At 28.7% G+C, this 18,655-nt stretch overlaps 2 protein-coding genes across 2 annotated transcripts; both read right to left on the reverse strand.

Moving 5' to 3' along the window:
• Positions 1-1,247: 1,247 nt before the first annotated feature.
• Positions 1,248-2,426, reverse strand: LOC113375013 (maternal protein exuperantia-like). The gene has a single exon (XM_026614967.1). The coding sequence runs from the start codon at positions 2,424-2,426 to the stop codon at positions 1,248-1,250; it is 1,179 nt and encodes a 392-aa protein (XP_026470752.1).
• Positions 2,427-17,256: 14,830 nt separating this feature from the next.
• On the reverse strand, positions 17,257-18,438 carry LOC113375014 (maternal protein exuperantia-like). Its single transcript, XM_026614968.1, has one exon. The coding sequence runs from the start codon at positions 18,436-18,438 to the stop codon at positions 17,257-17,259; it is 1,182 nt and encodes a 393-aa protein (XP_026470753.1).
• Positions 18,439-18,655: the final 217 nt, after the last annotated feature.

The raw sequence follows: 18,655 nt of genomic DNA on the forward strand, positions 1-18,655 counted from the left end.
CACACACACACACATACAAATACATCCATGTTTTCTATGCCAAAATGTTCAGAAACCTTTAAAACGTAAACATATATAAAAATTTTCATTTTCGATTTTTGTGCAATTACTATAAATTGTCCTACGGGAAGTTTATTACTACACACCTCTACACAAATCGTGTTAATTACAGTTAATTATACCTGGTTATCTACCGTCGTTATTTCATATGTAAGTCAGACATTCTATAGGAATTATAGAATGTCTATATACATATGAGTATGCGCAAATTAAACAGAAATATTGGTAATATTACTTTTTTAGTAATAGAGGTTATACATGAACGTAATAGATATTATGTAATCATTATGATAATTTCATAAATATTTTTATTAGCGGATGAACCTAATCTGAAAAGTGTTCAGTAAATAATTGCCACATTTTTTGAGTTCTTCCTTTTTCACTACGAAAGGAGTGACGCTGCTGTACAAGCATGTAAAAACTTTTACCCGCGGAACTTTAAGCCCCGCTCTACATTATTTTAAAAATTACAAACATTTTAAAAAGGTGATATATATATTCAACTTCCAATCACTGGAATTTTCTTGTGTGAAAATCGACTTATACATATTTGCCACAATTATATTGTTTTCAAGATAAGCCTTATCAAGTTTATTATAGCAAATCATAAATGATCTTCTGCACTTCCTTAAGAGGGCAGAATATGGCACATTTAGTTTCCTAATATTTTAAAAATTTGGAAAACTGAATGCTAACCTGCCTTTCAAATTATATTTTCTTTTTATTACATTGCACAATAAATTGGAGTCTTCCTTATTACAAAATTATCTATTTTTAATTGAGAAATTTAACAATTCGTATTTTTTCAAGTAATTTCAAATGTATAGTTTTTCATAAATTCATAAATTCAGTAAGATAAATAAAACATATCGGCACAATTTAAAATAATACTATTTTGATAATGCCCATTTAGTAAATCCAAACCGATAAATCAAAATTCATATAAACATAATCTGTATGACTTCTGGATATTAACAAAAACTGAATTTGAAATAGTTTTGAGCTAATAATGTATCATAAAACTTTACAGCAGATAAAAAAAAATAAAGTCATACATTAAGATTTCTTAAATCAAATTAAAAAAATACGAATTATGATCATTTGAATGGGTTTTATTCAAGTATATTAAATTCAGAACTACATACCAACATATGTTTATCAAAAATCAAAATTATCTGGCATTCAATTTAATTAGTCTTTACAGTTTTATCTGCAGCATTCTTTAAAGGAGAAGTTGTTCGAGTTGTATCAAGAGACACAGCTCCACTATCATCACTGCTAACAATCTTAATTAATTTCCTATTTTTAGTTGTTTTTGGCGTAATATTGGGAAATGTGGCAGTACGTTTTGGATCAAAGTGTGAGTCCAATATCTCTAATAAATCATGTTGAAGATCTTTCCTTGTAATTTGCAATTTGGCCAATTCCTTTATTAGGCCTTGTTTTCCTTCTGTTTCATATGTACTTTTCATGGTATTATAATCAGATTTGCCTTCAGCCAATATTGATCTTAAAACATTTATGTGCTGAATATCCCGATAATTCATTTTGCCAGCTGCACTAAATATTGGCTGGAATGAACTGCTTCTTTCAGCTACTTTGCGCAGTTCTTTTAATTCATCTAATTCTACAGACGTAGGATAAGAATACTGGCGAAATACTTCTACCAAGGTGTCTAACATTACGCGATTTGGATCTCCAGTAGCAGCTGCTAAGTTCTTTTGTTCACCTTGACCAAGATGTTGAGCTATTTCCCAAATAATTTTTGCTCTATTTGATGCATTATCAAATTGTTCTTCTCGATCTAGTAGGACTCTGGATAAAACTTTAAGGTTGAAAGACTTCATGGTAGTTGAACATTTCTTTTCGGCTAATGCATGTCCATTTGCAAAACCCTTAACAATTTCTTGAAACTTTCCAAGTAAATGGTAACGATGAAGAGCTTCTAAGAGCATGTAAGATACCATTTTCTTAGGTTCGTGGAATATGAGAATTACACCTGCTCCATCTGCCTTTGACTTGACTTCTTCTAGATAATTCAAAAAATCTGTTAACCCACATATTTCTGACTTTGTTTTTATAACCTTATTGTTTATATTGCTTCTTAAAACTCTAAAACGGTCATCAGACGTAACACGGATATTATGTCTTCGCCTAGCACTTGGGTTTACATTTGCATAAGGCATTATGTACTGAGAAAATTGGCTAGTTGGAGTGAATGCTGCTATATGGCATATTTCATCTATTAACCTCCGTCCAGTTGTATCCATATCACAACTGATAAGGCAGTATTTTCCTGCTGGAAGGCATTCATGCTTAAGCTTTTTGCCTTCAGTAGACTTCTCACTCTCTGGTTTCTTAACCATGTTGTCCTTACTTTGATCACCTCTGAAACGTTGACAAATATTTTATATGTAAGAAAATAGTCAAACAAGGTGAGTTTAAAAGTCAATTGTATACTTGTTAAGAGCTTACCGAATCATTGTATCAATGTAAAACGTTCACCGATTAATTAATTTTAGAATGAGATTTTATTTCTACTTCACTGTATTTGTTTCAAATAAACGTCAGAATGCGAGTTTGTCATTTGTTTTCAGAACATTTAACACAAAAAATATATTCGGCATCATCTGTCTAAATGTTTAATATTGTGAAACTTAATAAGCATCAAGCTTTATATTTAACAGACAAAACAATATCAGTTTGATCGATTTGTCTTTAATTTCTAATTTCATTTAACTTGAGCATTTTTTAATGAATCATACGGATTAAAAATTCAGAAGTAAGTAAGAAAGTAATAGATAATAAAATTCAAATGTAGAGTTACACTCGAACCATTATTAAGAAGTTTTCAACAGTAGGAAAATGTACATTGAAAAATAAAAAATGTCAATGTCAATTACTACTACTACAATTGCTGGTAGTTAACTACTTAAATATTCAACTACAGCAAAATAGCAAAGAAAGTGGTCTATATGTATACAAGTAACAGTTATTATTAAAAGAAATCGAACAAAAAATGTCTTTTAAAAACCAGTTTGTTTCACAAATCATGTTAATGTAGGGCTCAGACTCAATTCAATGATGAAAACTTGTTTCAACAAACTTACTTAATCTTTCTCCTTTCAGATTCTATCACAAAATCAGTATTCTTTAGCTGTTATGACTACTGTCACAACCGTAACCTGGCTCAAGCGTACCCAGTCTTCCCCATATATATATATATATATATATATATATATATATATATATATATATATATATATATCTATAACTATATAAATATTATTTTGAAACAGGATGATATGAAATATATATTATATTGAAAAGGGTGATGTGTACTATATTTAATTTCGAAAAAGGGTGAAAGAGTGTAGGCTGACACTACGCAACAAAAAAATTAGTCTCCTATATCGTTTAGGAAATCATCATATTAGACAGAAATCATATTCATTTTATACTTAAAAATATAGATAAATATACATAATTTTATTCAAATTAATCTTTTAACTTAGTAAGGTGATTTCTCATATTTCCTGAATTTCCAGAATAACTTAGTTTACGTATATATATACTTTACTGCAAAAGAATAACTTAACTTTATTTTGTAATATTAAACAATAATTTAAGCTATTTATACTATTTAAATAAATTTCTATAATATTATATGTATATTATATAAATTTCTATAATATTATATGTATTATATGTAAAACACAGTGCTGAAACAATCGCAATCACATAAGGTGGAAAATTCACTTACGACCGATGACGTGTGATAATTGGCTTGACAAAGACATTGGAAGTTATTTTTACGAACCAACTTATTTCCCATCACTTAAAGTTTTTATAATTTAAAAATGTAAAGTCAAAGTTAGTCATGTGCTACCTTTTCTCTCCAAATTGCTATTTAAGGTAGTTAAAAAGTTTCTTTTTAAGAAAAATGTAGCTTGACATCATGATGCAACTTTTAAACTTAATGTCATACCTACACAAAATGAAGATTATATTGTAATATATACTCTTTACATTATATATATACATTTTTTTATTTTATATATATTTTAGATTTATTAATGTAAGTAATCAGAAATTTTTGATTGATTTCTTTACATAATTTTAAAACAGTCCCTAGTGCTATTATGCACAAAAGATATATCAATTGCTTTCGTAGACTTAGCCACATCATGTAAAATCATGTCGGTCATTATAATTGGACATAATTTTTTGCAAAAATGGGTCATTATAAGCGACATGTCAATGTAAGCGATGTCAATATATCCGACTAGACAGCTGTTTTTTTAAGGAATTTTATATGGAAACCAAACTTCTTAGTGCGATTGCGTCATAATAAGCGGTTGTCAATATATCCGGCGTCATACTAATCGGATTCTACTGTATATATATATATATATATATATATATATATATATATATATATATATATAATGTATGTATATATGAAACGCAATAAGTTTTTACAGATACAATCTGTATCAAAAAAGATATACATCGTTCTAAATTACTCCTGATATTTAATTACTGTATATTAATAATCTCAAATGCGTATATAATTTAATTTAAAAGGCCTCTCATTCTTCACCATTTAATGAATGTTTTATTCAATTCAATGCAATTTAATAAAAGCTTTGCATGTACTCGCGCAATGTAGGCCGCATGAATGCATGAATAATCCACATATTTATCATACTACAGATCTAAATTGTATTCATTAGTTTTATATTACAAAAAACATCATGGCTAAATAATTTAATGCCAATCCACTCCAATCGCTAATTACTCTGCTAATTACTTCATAGATTAAAACTTTTTTCACTCAACTTCTACGTAAGTTCCTCGTAAGCGTTATTAAATATGTTGCATGAAAATAATCCACTTCAAAAGTTTTTGTATTATCTAAAACTGCTAAGCTGTTGAATTAATACATACTAATCGAGCTCTTGTCACATAAGATTATTGAAAGTATTAAAAATATTGAAAGAATCCATTAGAATCTACATTTTATGAAAGTATAAATAATTTGATTATAACTTTGTAATAAGTTTTTTCACGAACTTATCGAGTTTTTATAAAGAATAATTTTAGTTCAAATTAGTCGTGCATATTGTTGCTCTGAGTTTTAAAAATATTACTGAATGTAAAAAATCATTCCATTGAGTCGTCATTGCAAGATAAACTGATTGATTTACCCTTGGATTAGTGCTCCAGATTAAATTCATATACATAAATCATATTAAAAGTTTATCTGTTTAAATTTTGTTTCAATTTGTTTTTAGACTGCTAGGGATTTCTCCAAATAGCTAAATTATAATTAACTTAGCAATAATTATGAACATTTTATGTTAGTTCTTTGAAATATGTCTTTGGTTAATAAAATCCAAATATTTTTTTGCCTCATACCTTATCTAGCTTAACATTTTTCTAAAAATCTTTCTCAATTCAGAATATGCCGTACATTTAATCATTAAAGAAAACTGTCTCTATATGACACAATTGCAGACTTAAAAAATTGTAGTAATTTTCAGAGATTTTTATTTAACAAAATTCTTATTACAGTTACTAAATATAAGTTTTTTTATAATACAATACTCGAATAATTATTACGTACGGTTTTCTCTCTCATTCAAGATCACCATCTTTGATATGAATATTTTAGTCAATTCATTGTAAATCGTGTTATTTATTTCATTACATTTCTAAAAGTAGATATTCAATATTCGTAATATTCATTGAACTTACATATTATTAAGATAAAAAAATATGTAATTAATTAACTATCCTTAAGATAAATAAATATGTAATAAATTAACGTATATGTAATAAATTAACGTATGTAACGAACGAACTTGAGGTAATTATACGAAGTTTACCATATTGAATCACAAAAGTCAGTCATTTTAAACAGTGTTTAAACCGAAATTAACTAATTTTATTGATCATTTTTATAAATTCAATATTTACTTTTTACATAATACTCGAATACACATCTGCAACACTATCTATTTTACATTACAACCACATTCAACAAATGAAAGCAATTTATGCAAATGTAATTTTTAAAAATGATTAATTCTAGTATGCAAGTTATATATTAATTCTATATCATCAAAATTGAACTATTCAAGAATATCTATATGAGATTTTTTTCATAATTTAGGTTAGTCTTGAATGATTACGATAACCTTTCTGCTAAATTTTAAATTTCTTTTTGAAACTGTCTTTTTTGATACGATTTCTCAAATTCTACTGGACCGATTTACTTAATTTTTTTGTTTGTTTATTAGACTTTCTTATCTTCGTGAACTACGTTCATTCCTCTTTTTACGCTTTTTTGAAAATTCGAGAATATCAAAGAAAGTTGTAATAAAAATAATTTCAGGCAGTAACTGTTCGTGAGAAAAGAGCGTTTTTAACTTAACTATAGTTCATACTAATGCGGCATTCTCGATTAAAATATTTTATTCTATCGCATTTTTTGGAAGGCTAAAATTAGGCGTAGGAGTATGGCGTTCTAAATTTGTGCAAAGCCGTAAGTTTTTTTAATATCGTCAACTGAAGTTTACTAATTATTTGAGTTCCCCCACTACATCACTTGCCGAAGTTTTTATTGTTTTCTTTTTTTTTTCATATTTGTAAAAGATTATCTAATAACTTATAAAAATGGATAGTAAAAATATCGATTGACTTTTTTCATGGCCTTTCAAAAGTCACAAAAAGTGCAAGCCTTTAGACTAGAATTACATAGTTACCAAAAAAACTTGTATTTTACTTAAAGTTGAATCATATATAAAATGCGAGGATTTTAAATTCCATTGTATATTTTCAGAAAAAGCTATTTAACTCATTCAAAAGCAGAAAAATTTGCAGTTATTTAAGAGATTGAAAAACGGTTTATTTAACAGTTTACAGATGAATTGCAATTTTTGAAACATTTACAAGATTTATAAATTTATTGTAATTGAAGTTTAAATAATGCCATGGAATGAAAGCCTGTACTTTAATTTTTGTATAAATTATAAAAGTATGTAGTTTTCATTTGAATCGTCGGTAACATAATTCATAATATGTTAAAGACATAAAAATTTGTATCTTTACATTATATATTTATTTGTATATTACCAGACTATTGAAATCGTGGTATTTATAGAGTGTTGAATTCAAATATGGTTTAAACCGCGAATATATAATCTGTCTTAACTTGAGTATCTATAGTGCTTCCCTCATTGTCAGTTTGACTCTTAGTTTCACGTACCCTAAGTTTCACCCTTCCAGGGGTCTCGGTTTGATGGCATTTATGCAATGATAAATATCGTGCATGCGTGTATGTCGCACAAGGGCTGTCCCGGCCGGACTTTACTGCTCGTAGGCGGTGTGGGTGCCCTCTACGCCCTCGCCTTTCGGGAGGGTGCCCTCTACGCTCGGTGCTACGTAACACAGAAAATCATTTTACGCCATTACTTTTTGGCTACAGCTAATGGACCCGCATTAGCCTATGTACTTTGACTAACTAAGGTTATGTTTTTGTCGGCACTGCCCTATGTTGTTTGCTGGCGTAATACCATGGCGATAACCAAGCGAAAATGTTTTGATATGGTATGAAATATTCGCGAAATCGATCGGTTTACTCCGAAAGCTAATTTATGCAAAAACTAAAGTACAGGCTTTTATTCCATGCCATTATTTAAAGTTCAATTAAAATAAACTTTGAGAGTGTATTTACGGGGTTGATGGCTAATTCACAAACTTTATAAATGTTTTAAAAATTGTAATTGATTTATATTGTAAACTCTTAATTAAACTGTTTTTAAAGCACTAAATTAACTGTAAATTAATTTTCTTGCTTTTAAAATTATGAGTTAAATGGCTTTATTTGTTCTGCAAATATATAATATAAAAAGCTCACATACTACATATAATTTAAACTTTGAGTAAAACACATGTTTTCGAGATATTATAGTTCATAAGTAATACATATTAACAATTACTAAAATTTTGTAGGGAAAGTTATAGTAATTGCAATTAAAATTCGAAAATAAAATTCATTATATATATTTACATTTCAAAAATTTTCTGTTTGTTTTCTGAATATTTTGGCATACCTTAGAAAAAAAATTGATGTATGTGTGTGTCTGTGTGTGTGAGAGAGATAGTGTTCAGATCGTCAGTTATTTTGAGGACACGGTGCAATCGATTTCAAAGATTCAAAAAAAAAAAACATTCGATTCCTATTAATATGGAGACGTGTTGATTAATTTTTGGTGAAGACAAATACAACCGTTTCGAAGATACGGGGCAAAAAGTGCCAAAAATGGTAATTCAGTTTTTGAGAGAACGGAGCGTCCGATTTTAATAATTCAAAAAACAATTTTACTTGTATTGACAAAATGAAGAACTGATTCAATTTATAGGAAGACAGTTCTAACAGTTTCGGAGATCGAAATAGTTTATTTTGAATTTAGCATTTTGTTTTTAACTGGTATTACCATGTCGGCCGTTAATCGATTATAATAAATGTTGAAAAATTTAATGAATAATATATTATAATTGACTTGAAAGTTTTATTCAGTTACTTACTTTATAATGTTTTTTTTATTCCATTTCATTAGTTCTTTATCAATATTCCGGGGAAAACAATTTTCAAATCTTCATTTTTTCAAATCAATTAATCTGTATAAACTTTTGAAATTTACTCTTTGGATACTTTACTCTTTGAGTGATAGAATGTTTTTTTTTCGAAATTATAAATTATGAATCTATCCTACTTTATAAATATTTAGTTATGTGAATCACATACCATTTTAAATATTAGTTAACGAAAACTGCTAAGCTTTATTTATCGCTATTAACTGCATTAAATTAGCTTAATTAAGATTGATTTGGTCTTATAAATTAAAAATTTATTCCATGTATTATTTATGTATATTAAAAAATCTTGTATTTAAAGAAGTCAGTGACACTTATGCAAGAGCCAGCAAGCCACTCATGCATGCTTTACACAGAACATTTTAAATTTACTAATCATTACCGATAAGAACGTATTTCAAAATTTACAATTGTATTTTTGAAAAAACTGAAGCACTGTATCAAATTATAATTCCATGGAATTTAAAACTTTCCACTAGAAATTCGCGAGTGGAAAGGGCTAACTTAGAATGATAATTATTGGATCTAAGATCTCGACACATTGGATGTCGCTTAGAGGCGACTCTCATACACACAGATCTTCAAGCGAATGTCACCGTTAGGTGACGCTTCTAGAGAAAGGGTTAACTATAACGTTTCATTACAAGCTTAGTAAAAACAATTACATTAAATTTGACGGTGTCTGAATTTTGAATTCTGCTATTTAAATTGCACTTTATATGTTATGTACAAACATATAAGAGTACTTGTATTTATGTGTATATTATTATTATGTGTAACTAGCTGTAAGTGGAATTCTGTCTTAAGGCAATTAGGGCATCGTGCCTTAAGGCAAATTGCTGGAACTTCCCGTACCAATAATTATTATTTTTTTTTAAAACGATTAACATTTTTGAAAAAAAATTACTTTGAAAAAATAAGATTTTTGAGAAACTATAAATTGGACAAAAAATTAGTTTTTTTTTTTTTAAAAAAAAAATTTTAAAAAAAATTTTTTTTTTTTTAATTTTTTTTTTTTTTTGAAAAAAAATTTTTTTTTTCTTTATTTTGACATATTGTGGAAGATCTGAACTTTTTTTTTCAAAGCAATCGTACTGCTTTAACTACATAGGGACAAAATATAAAGCGCGTAAGCGCCACGTCGCTGTGTAACGCATAAGCATTGGTACGGAACCGATAGGAATGTTAACAAAATGTATACTTATTGTTAAAATCTCTATAAAATGTCTGATAATTTGATGTGCATATGTCTAATGATCATTTTTGACCGCCAAATGGCTCATTTTTTTACTTTTTCCTCTATATCTCCGAAACCGCTAGACCTACCTTTATGAAAATTTTATAGATTCTTCATCTTGTCAATACAAGTAAAATGTTTTTTGAATTATTAAAATCGGACGCTCCGTTCTCTTAAAAACTGAGTTACCGTTTTCGGAACTTTTTGCCCCGTATCTTCGGAACGGCTTGACCTGCCTTTGCCAAAAACTAATCAGCACGTCTCCTTATCAATACGGATCGAATGTTTTTTGAATTATTCAAATCGGTTGATCCGTGTTCCCGAAATCGTCGACGAAAATTTGTATCCGCACATACATACACACACATACATACATACACACACACATACACACACACACACACACATACATCCATTTTTTCTAAGGTATGCCAAAATGTTCAGAAACCTCTGAAACGTAAAGATATATAAAAATTTTCATTTTCGATTTTTTTGCGATTACTATAACTTGCCCTACGGGAAGTTAATAAAATAAAAAAATATTTATATTTAAAGAAGGCAGAAATAGAATTATTTTTGCAATCTTTTGATTTTTGCATTTCATGCTGCAGTATAACTATTATTTTTATCTGCATAATTGCACAGATGCCACAGAGTATGTGAGCTAAATATTTTCAATTTGCATAAAATTATCTGAATCTTGATTTTAGCGCAAAACCTAATAAGAGAAACTATAAAGCTAAGACTTAGTAGACCGCATTATGCAAAGTCACGTACAGTTCCTGGTGCGATCTCCTTCGACACAGTGTTCAAATGCTCCGCTATTAAATATTAAACAGTACTATATAAGTTTTGGGGACGATTGCGTGCTCATAATCTGAGATGAACATCTGCAAACAACGCTAAAATTTACTAGGCATATAAAGCTGACAGATGGATTCAGAAAAGCTCAAGCAAAATATATTACGTGCTTGATCAATATTAGATAATAAAATAAATCACTGTGTTGCGATGATCACATCTATCCATCCATTCGTCCACCTATACAATATAGACTGCACTTCTCTAATTCAGAACAACATACATTTATAGTTTTTTTTCTCAAATATTTATTAAACAGCAATCGAAAATACTAATAATAATAAATAATTCATAAGCTATTTGGTAAAGTATTATAAACATAACACATGCAAATATTAATGTATTGCATTGTTTATGTAATCTCTCCAATGAGTGATTCACAAGTAGGAAACTAACATAAATTCAAAATAATTTTAGTTGTATCTGTTGGCCAATTTTTTTCGAGTCGTCTCACTATTGGAAAATTAGGTAGGGAAGTCAATAATTCGTTGGAATGGTCTCAAATTTACAATAGGTGTTTATAGCATTTGTGCATTGCCTACTATAATACGCTAAATTATATAAATTTGTCGCAAGCTTCGTTAGATAACATCAATTTTTTTATCAGAGTAAATTCTATGAATAAATTGGAATATATTTATACTTTTAGCTAGAATGTAAGATAAAATTCACTTTTAAATAGTTATAAATTATATATATCTACTATAAAATATTAGATAACTTGATCTGCATTTTTCAAATACTAATTTCGAATCATAAATTCCATTTTCAGGGCTTTATTGGTACTGTAAGGAAATTGATTAGTTGAAATGTTTACGTTAGGGACATAAGATGATTCTTAGCAAAATATGTCTTTCGTGAACTTAATTGAAGAATTTTAAAACTAACATAAAATGTCTAGAACGCGGAATTTTGTCCCAAAGATGCTCTCTTCGGCAACAATGCTTATTGTCGTTACATTATACGATAAAAAAATTTGATGGAAAATTTTGATAAATCGATTGTTTTTTTTTTCTTTTACGCCGCAACAGTTTTTAATGAAAGTCAATGAACTTTTGTTAATTTTGAATACTAATAGCACCATTCAAATCCTACAACACGCTACGTGCCTACCACTTACTCTTAGTTATTCACAAAAATATTCATATTTTATAAGTTATATCAAAATGATAACTGGATTTCGTCTTTTTCGTAATATCATTTTTTCAATCTATTAGCAGTTATTACCGCAATAATATATGCTTGATTTTTATTTCAAGATCAAAATTTATTTAAAAAAAAAACATTTTTTCAGTATGCGAGTTAAATTCGTAATGACTTCTTTTGTTTCACATTAGTCAAGTTCCATCACGTATATTTTCTCTTTCTAAATAAAATTCGATATTAAGTCATCAGTGTAAAAAACACTATTTGTTATCATTTATTGAAATTTTACGATTTTCCTGCTAAAATTGTATGTCTATCAACTAATAATGTCATCAAATATATTTTACAATTTGACGTGTAAAGCACTGAAATATTACAAAATAATATCATATATCACAGCGTCATAATTTAACTTTTCAGATATAAATCTACTGCACTCATAACTTTTGAAGTGCTTACGTAATTTTGAATATCTGAATACGAAACTACGTATGCAGTTTTCACCGAGCATCATTCATTCAATTGATACTTGTAACGAAATACAGAATTACAGATTTATAGTTGAATATATTTATTGAAATTGATTAATTTAATTTAAAATGCATGGGTTTTGTATTCCGTTTTCTCTGGCTACTTTCAATATTTGCAAGAATAATATCATACGACCATCTGCAATTTGCAAACATCGTCGGACGTTAAACGTCGAATTCGCTTTAGCTTCAGTAGTTTTGTTTGCCTAATCGTTTGTTTTCTCTATGTCAAGTTAGCTTATAACATATGTCGGCCGGATAAAATTGTTTGATTTACGTTCATAAATTTAGAGATTAACACTGAATATATTGGATATTAAACGTGATTATACTAATCCATTGACAATCGGAATACTATTATAATATCGGTGGATTATTTATTATAATTAACATATTTTTCAATATTCGATTGAAGGTTTATAGCAAATAAATATTCTATCTGTATCGAATATGAAAATTATTTAACCTTAATTATATATGGAGTTACGTTATTGGATTAAAATTATTACGAATTAGAGAATAAATTTTTGTGTGATAGGTCCATGATGAAAAGTTTGTAGTTGTGTATAGCATTTTTTGTTTTTTCCATTTTTATATCCTTAGTTTTTTAGCTACTTTAAATATTTATCATTATTAATGTTTCTTATAATTTAATGAATTTTCACTTCGATGTTGGTTACGCGATCATCTTGTATGAGATATAAAAAGATATCGATTCCTTCATTTGTAAATCAAAATATCGATTCCTTTGGTACTTTTCAAATAAAAAACATTGTATATGTATAAATTATTGAATATAAGGATTAATATAATAATATTCAGTAATTAATGCCATCACATTTAGGAGATAGCTATAATTTTACGTACTTAACCATTGCAAGTAAAACTTTGCAAAGTAAATTAAATCGACATTTACGAAATCAAATATGTATTAGACATATTGTGCAACTAGTGATTTTATTACATAAAAAACTAAAATGTAAACAAACTGTTCCAGATTTTTTGTAAAGGTTTATAACTAGTTCATCAGTAACATTAAGAATTTTGATGGTATATCGACTAAGTGGATTTCATGAAAAAATTCTATAATAACAATCCTGTCAGATGTTGAGCGTCATTGTCTGTCTTGTCGCAGTAATCAGTTCAAACGTGTTTTGCGCATTGAAAAGTTTATTTTGGGGTGCTTCTCTTAGGTTTTTTTGTGGACCTAATTATTTATATTTGTATTTATTTCAACTAAAATAAATTATAAGTCACTAGTGATTACGTTCAATTTTATTGCAATAATCAGGTCTTTGACCTAATTATGATTGATTATTGATTTTTTTCAATTTCGGACAGAATGATGGATATTCGGAATTATTTCAATTATAATAACTCAACTTTCACTAGTGATTTCGATCATTTATTCTAATAATCAGGTGTTTGGCCTATTAGGACTAATTATTGATTTTTGTTCAATTTCGGATAAAATGACATTCTTATACTATTTTTCAAGCATTATAAGGTCAAGGAAAAAAATTCAAACCTGTCACAGGTGATTGGCTCTTACCCTCTACTCCAAGTATGCAAGAAATAATCGCTAAAACAGACCTAAAAATGTGGTGAAAAGAGTAGCTTTAAATTTGTTGCAAAACCCTATTTTCCGTTCTGTGATCAGCGAAGGTTGTTTACGATGTATGACTTTGTACCCATTGGGTTCATACTTTAAATGATAATGACCCAAAGAGAACAAACAGATTTTTTTAATTGCTTTTTTTAAATCTTAGTATGTCCTTTTCTACATGACATTTTGACATTACAATATGGACAAAATGGTTTTTGTAATAAGTTGCATTTTTACATATCAAATATGTTTTTATAGTTTCTATTTAATTAAAACACTATCTTATTAGTAGTCAAGGAACCAGATATGAGTAAAAACGATTGAGACTGGTTTTAATATAATTAAATCAATAAATACCATTTAAAAAAAAAAAAACACCATATCTCTAACGTCCCCTATAGCTAATGACCTATCCGATAGTTCTAAGAAATTGAATACAACTTTTTCGAAGTTATATTAGTAGTACACTTTATCCCTAGTTTTAATTTTTGTATCTCTAGGATATTTTAGGCAAACTGTTTTATTAGTAAAGCTGAACATAGTTTGCATAAAGTTTATATACGTTTTATTTCATTTGCTTGGATAGTTTATGAAACATCTTTTAATTATGATTAAACAAAATATTTTATCTTTTAGGAACTGGTGGGCTAGGAAAAGCAAGAACTATATTTCATGTGATAAAAATACTATGTAGAAGATAGAAAAAATAATAAAACGTGTCAAGGTCAGTAAAATATTACTTTTGGTCAAATTTTAATTATATATATATAAATATATATATATATATATATATATATATATATATATTAGGGTGGTCCTTAATATGGACATTTTCGAATTTCTTTGCTCCCAAGGGCCCAAATGGTTCCAAATTGATAAAAAACAATTCTCTGAAAGTTTTGTATGGAAAGAGCATGAAAGAATTTTCAAAAATTTTGCAGAGCGTCGAATTTTCAATAAAAATGACACAAATTTTCACTTTTAATTCATTTGTCACTAAGTCATACAAAAAAAAAAAATTTTAATTTTAAAAAAAATTTCCATACAAAGTTTGATTGAATTGCGTGCTATCTAAAAGTTAATATTAAGAGCTAAAACATTCAGAGAATTGTTTTTTATCAATTTGGAACCATTTGAGCCCTCGGGAGCAAGAAAATGTCCATATTAAGGACCACCCTAATATATATCCATGTATTAAGATACTAACTTAAGATATCCAAAATTCAAAATCTCTATTAAAAAGGTAAACGTGATTTAATTAATAACTACAGACCGATTTCCCTACTTAATTTCACTTATATATTCTTTCTTAGATTTAGCATATGATCAGGATTAGTACAAAGTACTGGCAGAAAATTAACAGCAATCTTAATATTTTTATAGTGAATGTTGTATCAATATAAACCGATTTTCTTTTTCTTACCGGAGAAAATCGTATAGTACAAATTTCAATTATCTTTTATGCTGTTCACAGCACTGTTCAATTTTCTATCAATTAACGGGTAGAAATCATCAATGCACTTCACCGACGTCAAAGTGCGCACTGCCCAGAAACTTGGTTGGGTACCAATTAATTCAACGTGGGCAACACAAACGAACCGCGTAATTACACAGAAATTCAGCTGTTAGTCGGCTTGCATAGTCGGTGCAACATTTAAACAGATCTGATTTGACGCACTGTTGCAGCTGCAAAATAGCGGTGAAATATAGTTATATGATTCATATAATACGAAAGATTAATTTTAAAGACCCTATGTTTTTGGAGTAACTTGGTTAAAATTAAGTTCCGTATTATTTTAAATACTTCATGACGCTTAATTACTTGAAGAGTTGTTCGCATAGTTTCGTTGTTTCTCGAATAACTCTTTTATGGGCCGAGGGACAAAAAAACTGTGATTGAGTCTATATATGCATGCAATATCGAAAATGAAAAATTTTATATACCTTTATGTTTCAAAACCTTCTAAACATTTTGGCATACCTTAGAAAAAATGGATGTATGTGTGTGTGTGCGTGTATGTATGTGTGTGCTGATACAAATTTTCGTCGAAGATTTCGGGAGCACGGATGAAGCGATTTGAATAATTCAAAAAACATTCTATTCGTATTGATAAGGAGACGTGCTGATTAGTTTTTAGCAAAGGCAGGTCTAGCCATTTCAAAGATACTTGGTTTTAAAGAGAACGGAGCGTCCGATTATAATAATTCAAAAAACATTTTACTTGAATTGACAAGGTAAAGAATTGATCAAATTTTCATGAAGGCAAGTCTAGCGGTTTCGGAGATCTAGTGAAAAAAGTTAAAAATTGTTAGATATTTTACTCTTAATAATAAGTATAAATTTTGTTTACATTCCTATGGGTTCCGTACCAATGTTTATCCGTTTTACGGCGACGCGGCGCATACGCGCTTTGACATTTCGTCTCTATGCAGTTAAAGCAGTACGATTGCTTTGAAAAAAAAAATTCAGAATTTCCAGAATATGTCAAAATTTTTTTTTCAAAAAAAGTAATTTTTTGTCAAATTTATAGTTTTTCAAAAATCCAATTTGTTCGAAGTAAATTTTTTCACCAATATTAATCTTTTAAAAAAATATTTTTTTAATTTTAGTACGGGTCAGCAATTTGCCTTAAGGCACGATGCCATCCGCCCCACTAGTATTTACTTTTTATTACATTGCACAATAAATTGCAGCCTTTCCTTATTACAAAATTATCCATTATCAATTGAAAAATATAACAATTCGTATTTTCTCAAGTAATTTCAATTGTCTAGTTTTTTATAAATTCATACATGCAGCAAGATAAATAAAAATTATTAAGAAAAAGTTTAATGAATATAAGGCCCAATTTAAAATAATACTGTTCAATGATACCCACTTAGCAAATCCAAACCGATAAATCACAATCCACATGAACATAATCTGTATGACTTCTCGATATTAACAAAAACTGAATTTACAAAAATGTATCATGAAACTTTACAGCTCTAAATAAAAACAAAATAATGTTATACATTAAGATTTCTTAAATCAAAAATCAATCAAAAAACATGAATTATAATTATTTGAATGAGATTTATTAAAGTATATCAAACTCATAACTACATACCAACATAGGTATATCAAAAATCAAGTTTATCTGGCATTAAAATTAATTTGTCTTCACAGTTTTATCAGCAGCATTCTTTAAAGGAGAAGTTGTTCTAGTTGTATCAAGAGACACAGCTCCACTATCATCACTGCTAACAGTCTTCTTTAATTTCCTATTTTCAGTTTTTTTGGGCATTTTTGTATTGGGGAAAGTGGCAGTACGTTTTGGATCAAAATGGGAATCCAATATCTCTAATAAATCATGTTGTTGATCTTTTCTTGTAATTTGCAATTTGGCTAATTCCTTTATTAGGCCTTGTTTTCCATCTGTTTCATATGTACTTTTCATGGTATTATAATCAGATTTGCCTTCAGCCAATATAGATCTTAAAACATTTATGTGCTGAATATCCCGATAATTCATTTTGCCAGCTGCACTAAATATTGGCTGGAATGAACTGCTTCTTTCAGCTACTTTGCGCAGTTCTTTTCGTTCATCTAATTCTACAGACGTAGGATAAGAATACTGGCGAACTACTTCTACCATGTTGTCTAACATTACGCGATTTGGATCTCCAGTAGCAGCTGCTAAGTTCTTTTGTTCACCTTGACCAAGATGTTGAGCTATTTCCCAAATAATTTTTGCTCTATTTGATGCATTATCGAATTGTTCTTCTCGATCTAGTAAGACTCTGGATAAAACTTTAAGGTTAAAAGACTTCATTGTAGCTGAACATTTCTCTTCGGATAATGCATGTCCATTTGAAAAACCGTTAACAATTTCATGAAACTTTCCAAATAAATGGTGACGTTGAAGAGCTTCTAAGAGCATGTAAGATACCATTTTCTTAGGTTCATGGAATAGGAGAATTACACCTGCTCCATCTGACTTTGACTTGACTTCTTCAAGCCAATTCAAAAAATCTATTAAACCAAATATTTCTGACTTCGTTTTTATAACCTTATTGTTTATATTGCTTCCTAAAACTCTGAAACGGTCATCAGTTGTAATACGAATATTATGTCTTCGCCTGGCACTTGGGTTTAAATTTGCATGAGGCATGATGTATTGGGAAAATTGGCTAGTTGGAGTATATGCTGCTATATGGCATACTTCATCTATTAACCTCCGTCCAGTTGTATCCATATCACAACTGATAATGCAGTATTTTCCGGCAGGAAGGCAGTTAGGCTTTTGCTTTTTGTCTTCAGTATCATTCTTCTTCTCTGGCTTCTTAAACATGTTGTTCTTACTTTGATCACCTCTGAAACGTTGACAAATATTTTATATGTAAGAAAATAGTCAAACAAGCTGAGTTTAAAAGTCTATCGTATACTTGTTAAGAGCTTACCGAATCATTGTATCAATGCAAAACATTCACCGATGCATTAATTTTAGAATGAGATTTTATTTCTACTTCACCGTTTTTGTTTAACGTCAGAATGCGAGTTTGTCATTT

The sequence above is a fragment of the Ctenocephalides felis genome, unplaced genomic scaffold, assembly GCF_003426905.1.
Source record: "Ctenocephalides felis isolate EL2017-DRISC unplaced genomic scaffold, ASM342690v1 CF-g0.4_SCAFFOLD_01886, whole genome shotgun sequence".
Classification (NCBI taxonomy): domain Eukaryota; kingdom Metazoa; phylum Arthropoda; class Insecta; order Siphonaptera; family Pulicidae; genus Ctenocephalides; species Ctenocephalides felis.